We start from the raw sequence: 16,921 nt of genomic DNA on the forward strand, positions 1-16,921 counted from the left end.
ACACAGACACACGTTCCTAAAGTGAAAGCTGGCTACTCTGTTGCTTTGATGTTTGTTTCAATTCCCACTACACTTCTTCCTCTTGAAGTCTTGTTTATAAAATGCTTCATTGCCACAGCACATAGCACTTGAACTGAGAAGTCAGGCAGAGGAATTCAGAAGAATTTACCCAGCGTCTGATCTTACACAGGAAAAGTAAAAATAAATCAGGCTTTTTCTTGGTATGAATGAAAGAGACAAGAAAGGCCTGAGTCTGACATAGGTAATTATTTTTAAGAAGCAGGTTTCTAAACCACACCTGTGATCTGCAAATTCAGGATTCACTTCCAGTATTCTCTAAAAATCCATGGTGCCTGCAATCATCACTACCGTTGCTCAGCTAAGCACTCAGGGAAAGCAAACATAGCCAAACCAATATTTTGAAGCATGTGTTCATATTATTATTCATGCTGTAAATAAGATCAGGAACTGTGACTTACATAGATCACCTGATCTTGAGTAAAATACCGACTCATAATTAATGAGGGAACTTAAGACTGGCAGCTAAGCGCATCTACCACGCGGACACAGTTCTGATTAGGCTCTGACATATCCGTGAACAATGTGCAGAGTGTTATTTGCTGACACGCCAAATGATTTCCCACAGAAGCCAGTAAAATGCTTCTAATGTCGTTAACAAACTTAAATATTTCTGTATTTTCCTAATGCTCTTTGGAGAACAATCTGTCTTTTTATTAGGGTAGGTGTCTGCAGCAGCAGAATTACAAAACGTGACAGGGGCTGCCAGACACTGCTCCTGTGCAGACGTGTACTGAGCAGGGTTTGAGGGAAGATTGCTTACTCAAGTGATATCTAACCGCCTCCACCCGTGAGGCAGACGGCCAGTTTTCTGGGGTATGTGTCAAATCAAATTTCAGAGGCTGACTGAAAACAAGGAATGTTTTGCCTGCGGCTCTGGAGGCAACGAAGTGCTGGGGAGGATGCACAGGCCCTCCTGGTTCACCCGTCCTGGCCACCCTCCGCCGCAATTCGGGCCTCTGTCTCTGCCCATCTGTCTCTTATCACTTCAGTACATTTCTCGGCACCACCACTGCGAAGAGACAAATCTTATTATCGCAGGGAAAGGCCGGTGATTTTCCCTGAACGCGCTGGGAGTGGTGCGGCCTGTGCAGCAGCCGATGCAGCCTGCGCTGCGCCCAAGGGAGGCAGGCGAGGGGTGAGCCCCCGAGCGCAGGCCTGTGACCACCGCTCAGCCTTGCCTGCGCAGGACACACCGGCCAAGAAAGCAGGTACAGGAATGAGATTATGCTGCTCCTGCCTCGGGGGTGGCACGGAGATTATTTACATCCTTCCCGTTTCTGTATGGTTGTCAGTCACCTGCATGGAGAGCCTGTATAGGCTCAGTTTAAAAGACTGTAAGACGTGTGTGTGTGTGTGTGTATATACACACTGTATATAGACACACACTTCTTACAGTCTGTGTGTATATAGATACACGTACATATATAGATACACATACATACATAGATACACACATACATATGTATACACATTACACACACATACATACACACATACATACACACTCCCAACGGCTTCCCAGTCGTTGCTGCAGCACAACACCTTTTGAAACCCACCCTCGGCCCTTTCAGTGCCGCCCCGCCCGGAGAGGACCACACCACCCCCGGGCCCGCCTCCCGCTCCGCCCCGCCGGGCCGGGCCGCCGAGGCCCTGCCCCGGGGGTGGGTGGGCGGCCGGCGGCGGCGTGGAGCTCGGCGGCGAAGCCAGAGGAGCCGGAGCCGGAGGAGCCGGAGGAGTCGGAGCCTGGTGACCTTGCGAGACAGAGCCGGGCTGCGCCCGCCGCCGCCAGCGGGAAAGCTGGGCGGAGAGACGGCCGAGATGGTGGAGGACGGCGGCGAGGAGGAGGCGGAGGGGGAGAGCGGGGAGATGCCGGCGGCCGCCGCCGCGCCCCCCCCGCAGCGCTGCAACGGCTTCCTCCCCGGCAAGGAGGCGGAGGACGGCGGGCGGGCGGCCCCGGCGGGCGGCGGGGAGCGGGCGGCCCCGGCGGCGGAGGCCGAGGCCATGCTGGCGGCGGGCGGCGCGCGGGTGGAGACGCGCTTGTCGCGGCGGCGGCTGGCGGTGCTGGCCGTCTTCAGCTGCTACTCGCTGGTGAACGCCTTCCAGTGGATCCAGTACAGCATCCTCAGCAACGTCTTCGCCGGCTTCTACGGCGTCTCCTTCACGCAGATCGACTGGCTCTCCATGGTCTACATGGTGGCCTACGTGCCGCTGATCCTGCCGGCCACCTGGCTGCTGGACACCCGCGGCCTGCGCCTCACTGCCCTGCTGGGCGCCGGCCTCAACGGCCTGGGGGCCTGGCTGAAGTGCGCCAGCCTGGCCCCCGGCCGCTACCCCCTCACCCTGGCCGCCCAGGCGGTCTGCGCCGTCGCCCAGGTCTTCATCCTGGGGCTGCCCTCACGCATCGCCTCCGTCTGGTTCGGCCCCACCGAGGTCTCCACCGCCTGCGCCGTGGCCGTGCTGGGCAACCAGGTAGGGGCAGAGGGGAGCGAGGGAGGCTTTGCAGGAGGGGGCATTGGTGTCAGAATAAGTCGTTTCAGTGGGAAGAAGCATTCTCCAAGAAGTGGTTACGGGGCAGCATCGCGGAGGTGATGTTATGTCGCACCCTCCGCGGCCAGCCGTGCGTTGCAGGACCCTGGCCGCGTGGCATTGTGTAGCAGCACACACGCTTCTGTCAGCTGCCTGGAGTACATCGGTCGAGACCCTTTTCAGAAGTCATCCTGCTCTGCTTTCTCTTCCTCTTGCGTTCGACATCTTATCTCTTGCGTTTGGTGTCATTCACCAGACTGAATCCACTCCCAGCTGGAGGGGGGTGAAATACGTGAACTTTCACAGAGACCCCCCCCATGCCAGTGTAATATTAGTTCTTTCTTTTTAAAGTCTGGCCTTGAAGCACTAAGTGCCAATAGTCAATGCTCTGGTGACTCATGAAGTTTTCTGTAATGCTGTGATAGTTCACGTCACTGTGGGGAGCTGAGAACTGAGTTGCCGATTTCCTCGAGCTCCCCGGTCCTGGCCAGTTTCAGAGAGCTGGAACTGGTGTATCTGAAAGCATGGGTGAAGATATGATGCTGATGGTTTTTTTCCTCCCGTAACCTCGTTCTTGTCCACTGCCGATGTCCCTGCTTTTTTGTGGCAACGAAATGTTAAGATTCTAATCAACATCACTGGCATAGGTTGAGGTCATAGGTACAGTTCGATTAAGGTGACAGTGGATTTGTTTTTCCTCATGTGAGTCATAATGATTTTATGTTTGTGCACTTTGAATTATTACAGCAGTAATATTAGTGTTACCTATTTACAGTTAGGGTTGCTCCTTAGCTCATACCTGGCTGTTTACTGTCTCTCCAGTGCTTTTCCAAAACAATTTTTCTTTTGCATTGAAGTCTTCCAGTGCATGAGTCAACTGTCCCTTTTGGACTGAAGACTTTGGGGGTTGTTTGTTGGCAGTTTTAGCAGTTGAGCAAAAATTTTGCATCTGCATCCCAGAATCAGGTTAAATGTTTCTTTGCCAGCTAAATTTCCACTCTTCCTGACATGCACCAGTCCTCCCAATAGCGAGGAGTTACTGGGGTTTCAGTTCTGCAATACGGTGCCAAGGATCCATCTCGGAGTCTGAAACTGATGCTTTGCTCGGATGCTGAGATGTGGGAGTTGAAGGGGTGGGGTCAGGAGCAGGAGTGCAGGGATTGTGCAGATAGGAGCCATGAGGAAGATGGACAAGGAAAACGGCAGCAGAGATGTGAACACAATAAACCTTAGTTATTTCTGGAGTGTATTCTCCTTTAGAAGCTAGGACTGATCTTAGTCTGCCACCATGTTTGATGGTCCTCTGCCAGAGAAACACCTGGGAAATGCACTGACAAAGTGTGTTTTGTTTCCCTCTGGCAGTCCTGCGCAAAGGATAATGGCTTACTCTGCTGCTGTGCCGAACCCTGCTAGCTGAGCTGTGTGCTGCCTAGGGCTTAAGGTTCCAGTCCTGCTTGTGACCCATGAAGACTAATATTGCTGTCAGACAGTAGAATTTCTCTGTTCTCAGTTTTTGCTTTCTTAAAAAAACCCCTCTCAAAAGTTAGATTGAAAGAGCAGTGAAATGACAAATTAGGCACTTGGAAGTTAGAAGTAATGCCTGTATATGCCAATGCAGTTCACTTCTGCATATGTGTTATGATACAGTCTTGCTGTACTTGTGTAACTGCACAAGGTGAACTGTGTAACAGAATTGGGTTGCTATAACCGAGCTGTTGGTCATCCGATTTCTTATCAGATACTTTGCAGAACTTCAGAGCTACAGCAAACAGGGCAGGGACCACAGTCAGGGGAGGGACAGAGTCGTTGTCAAAAATCAGATCGCACCCATTATTTCTTGAGATGCTGATCATTTGCAGTTGAAACACAAATCACTGGAAATGCAGCGATGTACCTGTCAAGGGTTGTTAGGAGCGCCAGATTTCCACCACAGGTATTTAGCGTCTTAAACTGGGCACACCAGATTCATTGGAACTCTCAGTCCTTCTCGCCTTAACTTCTCTAGATGTAAAAGGTGAAAAACAGTATCACTTGACTTTATTGCAATATTGTGGGTGCTGCGCTGGTTCACGTTGGGGGAGGAACAAACATACCTGAAGAAAAAGAGTGATTGTGTACTCAGTTCATGTTTGTAGGGTTCATATACTGAAGGGTGAGGATAAAAAGAGGCAAATTCTTCAGTTGAGCACTGGATACTGTGTAAATCTGATGGTCAGTAGGGAAAGAAAAAAAAAAAAAGCAGCAAACCCCTCATTGGGAATATGCACAAAGGGCGCTTTGTAAGCACTTTGGCACACCTTGAATTCGAGTACTTTTTGAGTGTTGAACTTGCTACCCTAATAGTCCTTGGTTCTCTTTTTCATTTTTTAATATTTTGAACCTGAAATAGATGCAGGCCTTTTTAGTTAAAAACAATAAACTGTTCTAACATTTTAAAATGCAATTTAGTTTTGGAGGAGCAGCAGAAATAAATTGGAGAGTAGTCCAAGACTGTTGTTCCTTAATGATTTAAAATGCTTTATATATACCCAAAATTTCAGTCCTTGTTTTTGTCTCTTTTTAATACCAAATGAGTTGCTACGTTGGAATTGACTCCAGATACAAACCCACTACTACTTTATTTTGTGATTTTTTTTTTTTCTTTGTTTCCTTAGCAATAATTGCACATGTAGGTTTTGGGTTTGTGTTTCTTAATAAGGACACTCCTTTTTTTCTTGCTCTTCTCTGCTCTATCAGTTCTGCAGTAAACCTTGCATGTCAGTCTTTGTTACGGTAGTGGCAGGATCGTGACATCAAGTGGAGTGTTTTGATCGAGAAAAGAGAGAAGAGCGTTTCTACAAGAGTAGCTGGAGTCTTCTGTCATCTCTAGGCCTTCAGTTGCAGGACGACCGATACAAATTTACGTGCATGCACAGTATTTTCCTGTGAAAGATTCTTCTGAAAGAAAACTTCCTTAATGTTTAATTGTTAAATGTGCTATATACTAGGTGTAGTATTGTAGTTTAATTTAGAAATGAAAAGGTTAAAATGTGAGTTATGGAAGACCTGATGGTAAAATGTCATTGAGAGCAAGTGGCTCAAAAGTATGATACTAAAGGAAAACCTTTCCTTCGTAGTTTTATTAATACTTACTATGATGTAAATTCTGAATTCTACCTGGTAAGGCTTTTCACTTCTGTTAATTTTTATGTTCGCAGGGAAATGATTTTTGGTTTTCTTTTCTTGCTTGACAGCTTGGCACTGCAATTGGCTTTTTGTTGCCACCTGTTCTGGTTCCAAATACACCTAATGATATCAATCTAATGGCACATAACATCAGCATCATGTTCTATGGAACAGCGATAGTGTCCACACTTTTGTTCTTCTTAACAGGAGTTGGTAAGTGTTCTGTTCTTGTGTTTTAAATGGTCACCTTAGGGAGTGTTGACAACATCTCACTTAAAGCATCTGACTTTGCTCAAAGTAGTTGAGGTTATATTTTCTCCAGTTTGTGTTCACTTACCTGTTGCACCAGGGTAAGCGGCTACCAGTTTACTGTATGTTGTGCTTCACATGGGGTGACCCCTCCCAGAAGATTTAGTTCACTTAGGCTTTTTGCTACAAGGACACTATGATATAAGGTGAATTCTCTCTGTTAATCTTACAATTCAGATACAAAGGTCTAGACACGTTGCAGATGAAGTCTGTCTTTGACCGTGTGCTATGACCATAGCAATCAGATGTGACCAAATAATTAGCACATCCTTTGTGATTGTGACTTGATTTTTCCACGAGAAAATCTAGAATATTTTTATCATGGAAGTGTTAGAAACCACAAGTTAATCTGCAATGCATCAAACCGAAACACTTAAAAAAGAAAAAGCATTAGTCTGGTAAAGACAAATCAAAACTGTTCCTTCTTTTTCTTCAGTGTTTGAAGAAAAGCCCAAATACCCTCCTAGTCACTCTCAAGCAGTCCTGCAAACTATGCCTCCTGAGGATTACTCCTACAAGCAGTCGATTATTAACTTGTTCAAAAATATTCCATTTGTACTTTTGCTGATCAGTTACGGTAAGTGGTGCTGTCTGGCTATAGTCTGGCAGAACAGTTCAAATGTGTGCCGAAAGCACATGGAGTTTTAGTTGTGGTGGTGATTTTTTTATGGGGGAGGGAGTGTCAAACTTTTACTTATTCAGCAGCCAGTGCTGGAAAATCCGGCAGGATTCAAAATACCATTTGTAGGTATGGTGAAGAGATTTCACCTGGCAGATAAAAGGTTTTGCCTCTGATGTGAGTCTTAGATATCAGAAGATTAACTCTTTAGGGTATCAGGTCTGCATGGCTACATCTGGAGTCACTGAAGCTTTTCTTTTGGTACTGCAGGTATTATGACTGGGGCATTTTATTCCGTCTCTACCTTATTAAACCAGATGATAGTAACTCATTATGAGGTAAGTTTCTTGGATCTTGGGGTTTTTTTTAACTGTACATTTGCAGAGGTGATGTTTTATTATGTAGCTCAGACGTTTGGTTTCCTTTATACCCCTATATAGTTTCTTGCACCATACAGATGTGGGAGTCATAGGAATGTTTGTTTGCACTTATGACTGCCGAGAGGTCTGAACTTGACTCTGAGTGGAAGCAAGTTATTAATGAGCACCATATAAATATTTGTTGAAAGGGAGAAGAAGTGAACGCTGGGAGAATTGGCTTGACACTGGTGGTGGCAGGAATGGTGGGTTCGATTATTTGTGGTTTGTGGCTGGATTACACTAAAACATACAAGTAAGTGTGGGTAGGCATGTATGGGGTTAGGGGTAGGAGAGCGGTGCAGTTGCATTGGAAAAATACTGCAATGTAAGGGCTGAAGTGAACTGATGATAAAATGCAGTTCATCCCTGATTTTTTAGTGGCCTTGATGGAGTCTAGTTTCTGAGGCTACAGCAAAAGCTTGAGACTCTTACTGGTTCTTGGCCAAAAGAAATGAGGGAGGAGAATGCAAACATGTGAAGGGTTTTTCCATCTACTCCTGTCTCTTTAGGAGTGTAAGGCTAACAAGGAGAGCACTGTATGTCCTGCATACAGTGGCCAGGTGACCAAGTGGGCTCCTTTTCCTCGGAAAGCATAAAGGCTCAAAACCTACTCTGCATTGTTTTGTAAAATGGACAGTTGATGGATTCTCTTTTTTTTTCAATCCTACTCCTGGTCCTATTAGTAAGCATAACATTTGCTTTAATTCAGGGGATGACCGTGGAGTGGAACTCTGTTCTGGAGTAGGAGCTCCCGGGTCCATGACCCATGGTGTGGTGCTCCCCAGGAGTGAGCAGTGCCCTGGAGCGCTGCTAGCAGTGGAGTAGTTCTCCCCTCTGACGATTAGTACATTATGTGCAAGAGCTCTAGAAACTTAATGGATGTTAATGCTGTAGATTAGCTTTGTTTCTGCATGTGTTTTGTCTTATTTATAAGTGATATGTGCTTTAATATTTTGGATGACATCCCTTTTTCCAGATTTAAAATAAATAGATGTTGTAACGAGATTTGTTTGACTTGCCTCTTAGGCTGACTTTTATTGCTAGTAGTGTTTGATTTGGCTGCTCATGTATTGATGTATTTTATAATGGGCAGTGCTGCAGAATGGCCAAGAGGTACAACATAGCGGAGAACTAAAATAGTCTTAAGGTGATAGTATCTGCTGTGGTTGTCCACTCTTTGAGAGTCTGAGTAAGTCTTTTTAGCCTTGAGTGAAGCAGCCATATAACCAAGGCAATAAAGGGTTCAGGAAGGGATACATTCTCATTGCATGATATATTTGAGTTAGAATGACATGAAGCTGTAAAATGTCAGTTATTAGAGAGTAAGTAATGTTTATGTTAGTCTTTCATGCTTCAGCAATGTGCTATGACCTTATGTTAACAATGTTAATTTTTTCTTTTTTTTTCTGGTTGGGTTGCAGGCAAACTACTTTGATTGTTTACATTCTCTCTTTCATTGGGTTGCTGGTATTTACTTTCACCCTGGACCTCGGATACCTTATAGTAGTGTTCGTGACTGGAGGAGTACTTGGGTGAGCAATTAAAGAGGACTAGAAGACTTACTGCAGTTGTGTTCAGAAACAATACTTAACTGTTTTAACTAAATAATTCTACTGTATATTCTGTTGCCACGCTCTCAACCTATACCTATAGCTCACAAGTACAGGTAGGGTTTACTAGGGTTTCACCTTCTGTTACATCAGAGTAAATATAAAGTAACTCACTTTTCAGTGAATTTAGTTTAACTTTTTTGTGGACCTAACAGAAGTCTGTATGTGGTCCATTTGTTTGATTCCAAGTTGATTGATTGTTCTGTGCATTTTGATTAATCTATATTTTGATAGCCCAAGCAACGTGCTGGGTGCTTTGTTCGCTCAGAAGAGCATGAGCACTTCCCACAGATACATAATCTAAAAGCCCCAAAAGGTGCTGAGAGAATAGTGCTGTGTCCAGACACAGGAGTCAAGGTAGAGCCAGAGTTTCAGTTTAAAATCGAATCAACCAACCTCAACTGCATTAAGTCCCTGTTCTACCTGTCACCTGTTGGTCCCCTCAGCTTCTTCCATGGCAGCTTCTAGCAGACATTCCAGTGTCCAGCCTTACTCCCTCCTGATGGTCTCGCTTTATCCTCCAGCATGGATGTTTGAGCTGATCAAATGATGATGTTCAAGTATGTGTCTCATTTGAAAGTAATTGGCTTCAGTTATGGAGTGCTTTGTGGACTGCTCATAGAAGAATGTTTCATATGTATGGACTGGAGCGCAGGAGGTTATGGGAAACAGGAAAAACATGTTAAAACATCTTTTTCCTAAATAGAGAGATGTATGGCTAAAATTGCTCTATGAAGTTGAGGGAATGAAGCAGCAAAGCAAATATTAAATCACTTTAGGTCTTGAAAACAGACAGTTCAGAATACCAGCTAATTCATAATACTGTGTGTGTGTTTGATTTTTCTTAGCTGTAGTAATAGGTGAAGGCCACACCTGTTATCATCTTACTCTCATCTTCAACAGGTTCTTCATGACTGGCTATCTCCCACTTGGGTTTGAATTTGCTGTGGAAATTACATACCCAGAGTCTGAAGGCACTTCCTCAGGTCTCCTTAATGCATCAGCACAGGTTATATAATTTTATTTCTTCAAGTGAAGTAACGTTCAGGAAGGCCGCTCTGCTCAAATCTAAGAAAGCTTTCTTAGACTTGGCTGCTAAGTCTCTATTGTGTTGTTGCAGTCTTAATTTTTTTAATTTCCTTTCTATAAGATGTGAGCTGAAACTTTGCACAGTAAAGTGATGACTCTTTTCTGTGTGATCCTGATGAAGCAACTTGTTTTTTTTATAGATATTTGGAATTGTCTTTACACTTGTTCAAGGCAAACTCACAACAGACTACAGTCCTCGTGCAGGCAACCTCTTTCTTTGTGCTTGGATTTTTGTGGGCATTATCTTAACAGGTAATTAATCAGAAATGTAAGTAATGATTTCTCTTTCATGTAAAAATGCGGAGGTTTTTTTGAGAAAGTGAATTTCTGTGTAGCTTTTAAATGTCTTGGACATATAGAGTTTAGATATGTGACTTTCTGTCTGGGCTGGCAGAAGTTACAAGTGCAGGGTTTGATTTGGTCTTTTTTGCTTTGTTTTTCACTTTAAATGCTTGCTGTGTGCACACCCTTTGTGTTAAGGATAATACTGCTAACATATGGACAACCATCTATCACCCGTTTCTTGAGTCATGTCTTGAATTTGAGGCAGATGTCTATCTCCAGAGTAGGATAGTAAATGTAAACAAATACATAAATGGAGACAGTTTGCAGTTTTCCAAATGCAAGAAACTGCTGATGTGTTCCTGAACTGTACCAGTGAATTACACATGCTGGTACTTACAAATGTGCTGAAAGTGCTAAAACCATCAAGCTTTGCTTTAAGTACTCATGATTTAAAAGTTTTTATTGTTGTTTTCTGCGTGTGCTTTGTGAGGGCCAAGTTCAAATTGTCAGTAAGTTCAAATCACAGAAGAGTGAATACAGGTATTTTGAATATGTGCTGAAAGCAGCTTCCATGTGCTTGCACTATACAAACATTCCCCTTAAAGTGTATGACATGACAAAGTTGTGAACCAGCTTTCTCTTTATTTCTTTGTTTCAGCCTTAATAAAATCAGATTTGCGAAGACACAATGTGAATTCAGGGATTATGAATTTGGATGTTAAAGCTGTAAGTGGTGATTCTTTTACCGTGATTGTATTACCATACTTGAATGATTGGCTTCCATTGGCATAACAATATTAACAGCAAAATAGTGATTGACAGAAACTTAATATGACTGTTTCCATGCTGGTTTTGAACAGCAGAGCCACATGGGATGCTCCTCTCAGATATCTGTTTCTCCCCTTAAGTCCCATGAAGAAATCTAAAAGACTTTCTGCTCTCAGATTTTCCTGAACTTTAAGTGGCTAATATTAATCTCTGATTTTATTGCTTGAATCTTGCTTTTTCATATTTGCAGATAGCATCGTAAATTGTGAAGCATTTTTGTGTATTGGGTTAGGAGTCTGTGCTATAGACTACATATTTTAATTAAAATACCTGGAGTCCCTTTGAGTGAAGTCAGTGTCTGATGAACAAAAGCCATGCTGCAGTTTCTGTACTGTGCTGCATGAATTGCTGGGTCTGTTCTGCTGAGCCCCCTCTCAATTTAAATGAAGGGTGAGCATAGCACTTTCTGCTGTTCAGGAGGTCCCAAGACCACGTTTCAGCAGCCTTTCCAAATTATCACAGTTCCTAGTAGAAATAAGGCTGGCATTGGAAACTTTTTTCAGTGCTGTGGGTTTTTTGATCATTTGGATCAAGGTGATGAAACAGCTTTTTGGAGTCAGATATTGCAAGATCCTCTGTCACGCTTCTTTTTATGTGTAGGTGTCTTGCATATATAGCAGCTTTTGATCATCTGTGATCAAGTGCACACTGTTAGTGTCTGCGTAAGGTTCAGAAACTTCCAAGCTGATGCTGTGTGAGCTAACTTGAACCTGAAACCTGTGCAGCTGTGTGTGTGCAGTATCACATCCTGTGGGTTTACCAGCCTGGGTCAGGGCTATCTCGGGACTGTACATGCTGACTATAGGCAGTGGTCCATGACTTGTCTGTTTTCTGTTACCACCTTGTTCATTAACCTAGATTGTTGCACAACTTCATTTATATTAGCCAGGATATAACAAAAGCCTGGAGTCCTCACTCTGATATTACTATAAATAATTGAGAGCTGCTTGTGTTAATAAGGTACAACAGCACTTTGATACCAAACCTTGATCATCAAGATTCTATTGTGTTTAAATGTAATGGAGAAAAGAACCTGAAAGTTAATCTCCACATGAAAAATATCTATATGAAGTAAATACATACTTTAGGGTTATACTAAGAAACTCAGTTCTGTGGTTTGGTTGTTTTTTGTTTGATTTTTTTTTTTTTCATTATAGACAGAACGGAAAATAGAGCTTTCTATAGATGCCTAATTTGGCTAATTAACTACATACACTATTGGAGTGTAACCTAATAATTACACAAGAATACTGAAGTTGGGAACAGCTCCTGCTGAATAACAGCTTAATTCCTGCTTTTTTTTTTTTCCCCTTGGCAGGTACCAGTCGACAGTCCTGTAGAACCTGAAAGTACTACATTAAAAATTCAGTCGGCTTTATAAAGCTGGAAGAAGGTGACTTAGAAACGCACAAGTTTGGTTGGATACTGAACAATATTAATTAGTGTAATCACTGGATTTGTGTGTATGAGTAGTAAAATGTGCTTGGTGATGTTGGTGATAGTTGTGCAGTGGAAACTATGAAGATGCTCAGTTCATTTTGCCCAAGCAATTCACCTTTGTATGGAATATTTATTTTAACAGTTTTCAGGTTTTGCAGTTTCGTTAGTAGAAAACTGTGTGAATATTCTCCATGCTAAGGAGACATGTACAGTCAGGATGCATACTTGAAAAAAACTGGAATCCTGAAGTACAGTCATCATGATCAGCAGTACCTAATCTTCTTTTCTTGTTCAGTCTTTGCTAGTGCATTTGAAAAGTCAGAGAGTAGGTAGGTGTGCAGCTGGAGGATGTTCACAAGTTCCTTTTTTTTAAAATGTATCTGTATTTTTAATATAAGCCAACAGTTCCTTCTTGGAAACTGTCTATAGCACAATACTGAAAACAAGAGATGACCGCAAATGTGTGTGTTTTATACTGGCATCTGACATTTCTTTTGCCCTGAAACTTCTTGATAGATATCAGAAGGCAGGTAAGAGAAAACACTGTCTTATAGATTCATTGTAACATTTCTGGGGAGATGTAATGAGTTTCCCACTAGATAAACTGAAGGAAAAACATTTCTTATTAAATACAGTAAAAAGGAAGAGAAAGGCCTTTGATATCTCTTCTGTGAAGTATTTATAGGCAATGGAATGCTACCACACAGGTTGCCTCCATGGAATCTTTTGAGCGCTTTCTCAGTTAGTGAGAGGAGTATGTGTTTACAAAGAGCTGGTGCCTTTACTTTGTAAAGAAGATCCTTGCCTCATCTTGAGTTTAATCAGTGCTGCTGAAGAAATTCCATTTGGTGTGTTAAACCTCCTCTGAATATTTGTGGAATATCAGAAAACGTGTTCTATCCTTTTTTGCGTTTATTTCTCTGCGTTATGAATTGTGTCATTTGCCTCATGTGAAATCTTTGTGCTTGTATAACTTAAATCATGTCTTTTGCAGTATGTTAAAAGCTGTAAGGATGTCTGAAAGGAGAATAGTGGTGCTTCACTTTGAAATATTTGCTGTTTATATTGTGCATCTTAGCTACAAAAGGAGCAGAATTCATTAACATTCACCTTGTGTTATTACCTTTATCTGAATTTGGGGTGTAGATTTCTCATTGCAGTGCTTCTGAAAATATTCTCCTTTACCTTGTGCTCTATGTACACACCTACAGAGTTGATAGCACTACAATAATACCGAGGCCCTACTCTTACTGAAAAAATCAGACCTGAGTTAGCGGAGTTTTGCAAACATTTAAGCTTTAGCAGTCTGTAAGCTGAGTCTGCAGGTTCAGTACCACCAATGATGCCGTTTCTTTGAGTTCCAGCAGATGTAGTGCCATCCAGAAGGTGGAATCCTACTCGAAGTTTTCCACAGATTGTTACAGTTGGGTATGGGGAGCTTTTTGACTCCAAGATAGTCTTTCAGTATGATAAATATTGTTAAATGCTTTTCTTTTTTTGTTTCACTGTAGATTTGGAGAATCCTTTCATATAAAAAGTACTCTGTAAACTCAGCTTTCTAAACTTCGCCTCTAAACTTGATGATCTTGATTTAACATTCTGTGTGATAAATGCTTCAGACACGGAAAGGCTGAATAGCAATATACATCCTGGAATAAGCTAAGCATGCTTGGAACACTTGCCTTTCCAAAAAGGGTCCATGTCTCTTTGCCAGGTCCAGTGCTAGGGAGAAAATGGGCACGCCTTGCTACTCCTGGAGAGGCGAGCTCTACGAGAAGAGTCCTCTGGTGAGGTAGCTGAATATAGGAAAAGTAACTCATAGATATTCAAATGGCAGGCGAAAGTATGGGAGTGGAAGTAGAGATGCTTTCATTATGTCAGTCCTTTACATTTAATGACTTGCTGTGATGCAAGCTGCCCCATCAAGGGATGTACACGTTTTCAGCCTGAGTGAGCAAAGGGAAAGTTCCTGCCTTTTGATATCTGTGGGTGGCTTTTCCCTTTGGAAAAATCGTAATAATATATGCCAAAATATATACATTCTTTGGCAAGATACGGGTTCAGTAAATATTTGTGTTCGTGGCCTGTGGTTGCTTTGTACTTCTGCTGTTGCAAAATCTTAATATGATGATATTTTTGCAGTTTTGGGGAATTGTTTTCAGACAGTCTTTGGCAGTATCCAGAATGCTTTCTGAGATGTCCAGTACACACGGTTCAAATTTAAAGATTGAGCTTTTTTTTTCTTTCTTAAAATTTATTTTTTAATTCCTTTCTTCACTACTAGTTTCCAGTTTCTTTAGTTATGTTCAGCTGATTACTGAAAAAATATTCTAGTCCTTCTGGCTCCTTGTGCTTTTTTATCTTCTGCCAAATTACATCTGAAAAGATCCAAACAAGATTTTGGCATGCTGGAAAACCTGCTGGGTCCCTGAAAAGGAAAATATTCCTAATAATAAAGGCTTAATTACATCCTGGACTTAATATCCCCCTCTAAAAGGAGCTTGAAAGTTGGAAACCTGTGAGCTATTTTCAGGCAACGGGAAAGTATTTAAATAAAAGGCTCAGTAGCAAAATAAAGAGCAAATAATGAACAAACCACTATTTTATACATTAATCTTCTCTTAGCCTGAGATGCCGGCTCAGCCTTCCAGTAAGAATAGAGGTGGGGGGTAAAATTGTAACTGCTTAGAGGTAATCGTTTAATGAGTGGAATTACATCTCAACTATGAGAGGATGGAGTGGGAAACCAAGTGAAGAGAAGCATCCCAATCCCATGCATCAGCTTTTGCTTTTCAATATGTTTTTCTTTTGAGTACTTCAAGAGAACTCCAGAGGATGCAAGAGGACTCATGTAATGGTGAGCATAAGCAAGGGGGCTGACCCCAAGTTCCCAAGGGCCCACCAAGGTGTGTAATTTCTAACTTTCAGCTACAAGATTCAGAGATTAGCCTTTAAAATAACTCTATCTTTCTTTGTTTCTTCCAGACCATGTTAAACTTTTGCTAACTTCAGTGGGAGAGACCCAGAGAACATTGACCCACTTTTATTTAGGATTCCTAACATGGCCTTAAAACCCTGATTTCTTTTGGCTGGGTGTGAAAATATCAAACCTGTAAGGCATAGTCTGGAATTGCTGCTATCAGGAGCTTTCTTCTTCAGCTTGGTAGATAAGTCCTTCAGAGCATTTATTTGTAGATGCTTGTCTTTAATAAAATCTCTTTCTGTTGGTGAATGCTCATGTTTTACGAGGAAGTGGGAACAAGGGAAGAAGTGGGAAGACTACGTATGAATCATTTCAGGTTAATAGGGCTTTCCTAACTTCATCCTCCTGGTCATCTCTTTTGTTCAAGACAGTCTGTTATTTCAGAGACAATCACTGGAGTGTGTAATTAGAGCTGCCAGCCCATGTTGCCTAATGAAGAAATGCTTTTTAAGAAATCTTTGGACTATCTTGTGCATCTACAACCAAGTGAAATTGGGTTAAGCGATAAGCATTTATTGCTTTCATTTTCCGTTCTGTGAACTCATGAGTTTTCCTGTGTGAATGGGAACGTGTGACCTTTTTGGTTGCTGTCTTTCAATATGTGTATGTACCACCGTCTTAAGTGTAATAGATTACTAATGATTCATAGACCACAAGCTAAGTTATTTTATTCCATGTGGTTTCCCCCTCCCCCATTCGGTCTGAAGTCTGTGAAGAGGGAGAAGTGATGTTAATGCATGAACTAGAATAAATTAAGCAAAAAATATTCCTAAGAGAAATTTATTTCTATGTAAGACCCATGCTATTTACAAAGATAGCAAAGATTTTTGCTGTAATATTTTTGTTTTGTTGGTGTCCCATTCTTTGTTTTAAGAGAAAATTAAAAATTCCTTATGAATATTCTCTGATTGTAATATTGTACATATGTGTATATGTGGGCGGCATCATTCCTTTGTTACTAATAAAACGTATAACATGTAACTTGATTGGTTCCATGATTACCATTTTTTACAACTACTGATGCAGCTCATGGTCTAAAAATGATTAATTTTTTTTCTTAGAAGCTGCCATTTAATGTAGGAAAATTTTATAAGTGAGTGATATACTGTGTCATTAATAAACATGCATGCACACACATATGGGGAGTGCATGTATGCAGGGTATATAAATTTATTCTATACAAGAGTACTGGCTTACAGAGAAATTTTCTGAGAGCATGGAATTAAAGCATTAGCATCAGTAGTTGAGTTGCACTGCCCTAGCATAGTGATTTCTCCTCCTTTGCTTTGGAGAAGGTCTATGAGGAAAAGAAAGTGCAGTTAACACCTAAAGCAGAACAATCCAAAGTCATCTCCTTAACGTAGTGCAAATATTACTTTATTAAAACACCCAGCTGTAGAGCGATTATCTGGGGAGAGAGGGTAGAATAACTTCTTAGAGAGGATAGGCTGAGACATTACATTCAGTTATGGCCCAACTTTTGTTTGTAAAACCAGAGTTGTCTCAGTGGGAGCACAGTAGGACCCTTGTGAACATTCTGCAAGGGTTCTGTAACATATCTCCAGGT

General features: G+C 42.0%; 1 protein-coding gene across 2 annotated transcripts; it reads left to right on the top strand.

Annotated features, from left to right (window-relative positions):
* The first annotated feature begins 1,810 nt into the window (after nucleotides 1–1,810).
* FLVCR1 (FLVCR choline and heme transporter 1) lies at nucleotides 1,811–16,335 on the top strand. 2 transcript variants are annotated; one of them, XR_012628265.1, is made up of 11 exons: nucleotides 1,811–2,550; nucleotides 5,841–5,985; nucleotides 6,518–6,658; nucleotides 6,971–7,038; nucleotides 7,269–7,372; nucleotides 8,541–8,651; nucleotides 9,633–9,738; nucleotides 9,959–10,070; nucleotides 10,762–10,829; nucleotides 12,250–15,228; nucleotides 15,357–16,335. XR_012628265.1 is itself a non-coding variant. In XM_074863680.1 (10 exons), the coding sequence occupies exons 1-10, from the start codon at nucleotides 1,900–1,902 to the stop codon at nucleotides 12,310–12,312; spliced, it is 1,569 nt and encodes a 522-aa protein (XP_074719781.1). In that variant the 5' UTR covers nucleotides 1,811–1,899; the 3' UTR covers nucleotides 12,313–16,335. The 2 variants fall into 2 exon arrangements, 1 of the variants encoding a protein (XP_074719781.1); XM_074863680.1 differs by having other exon boundaries at nucleotides 12,250–16,335.
* Nucleotides 16,336–16,921: the final 586 nt, after the last annotated feature.

This window comes from Strix uralensis, chromosome 3 (genome assembly GCF_047716275.1).
Source record: "Strix uralensis isolate ZFMK-TIS-50842 chromosome 3, bStrUra1, whole genome shotgun sequence".
Classification (NCBI taxonomy): Eukaryota; Metazoa; Chordata; class Aves; order Strigiformes; family Strigidae; genus Strix; species Strix uralensis.

Coding starts and splice junctions, on each gene's coding strand:
- FLVCR1 (XM_074863680.1), top strand. CDS start 1,900: ATGGTGGAGGACGGCGGCGAGGAGGAGGCGGAGGGGGAGAGCGGGGAG. Junction 7,373..8,540: donor GATTACACTAAAACATACAA/GTAAGTGTGGGT, acceptor GTTGGGTTGCAG/GCAAACTACTTTGATTGTTT. Junction 8,652..9,632: donor GTGACTGGAGGAGTACTTGG/GTGAGCAATTAA, acceptor CATCTTCAACAG/GTTCTTCATGACTGGCTATC.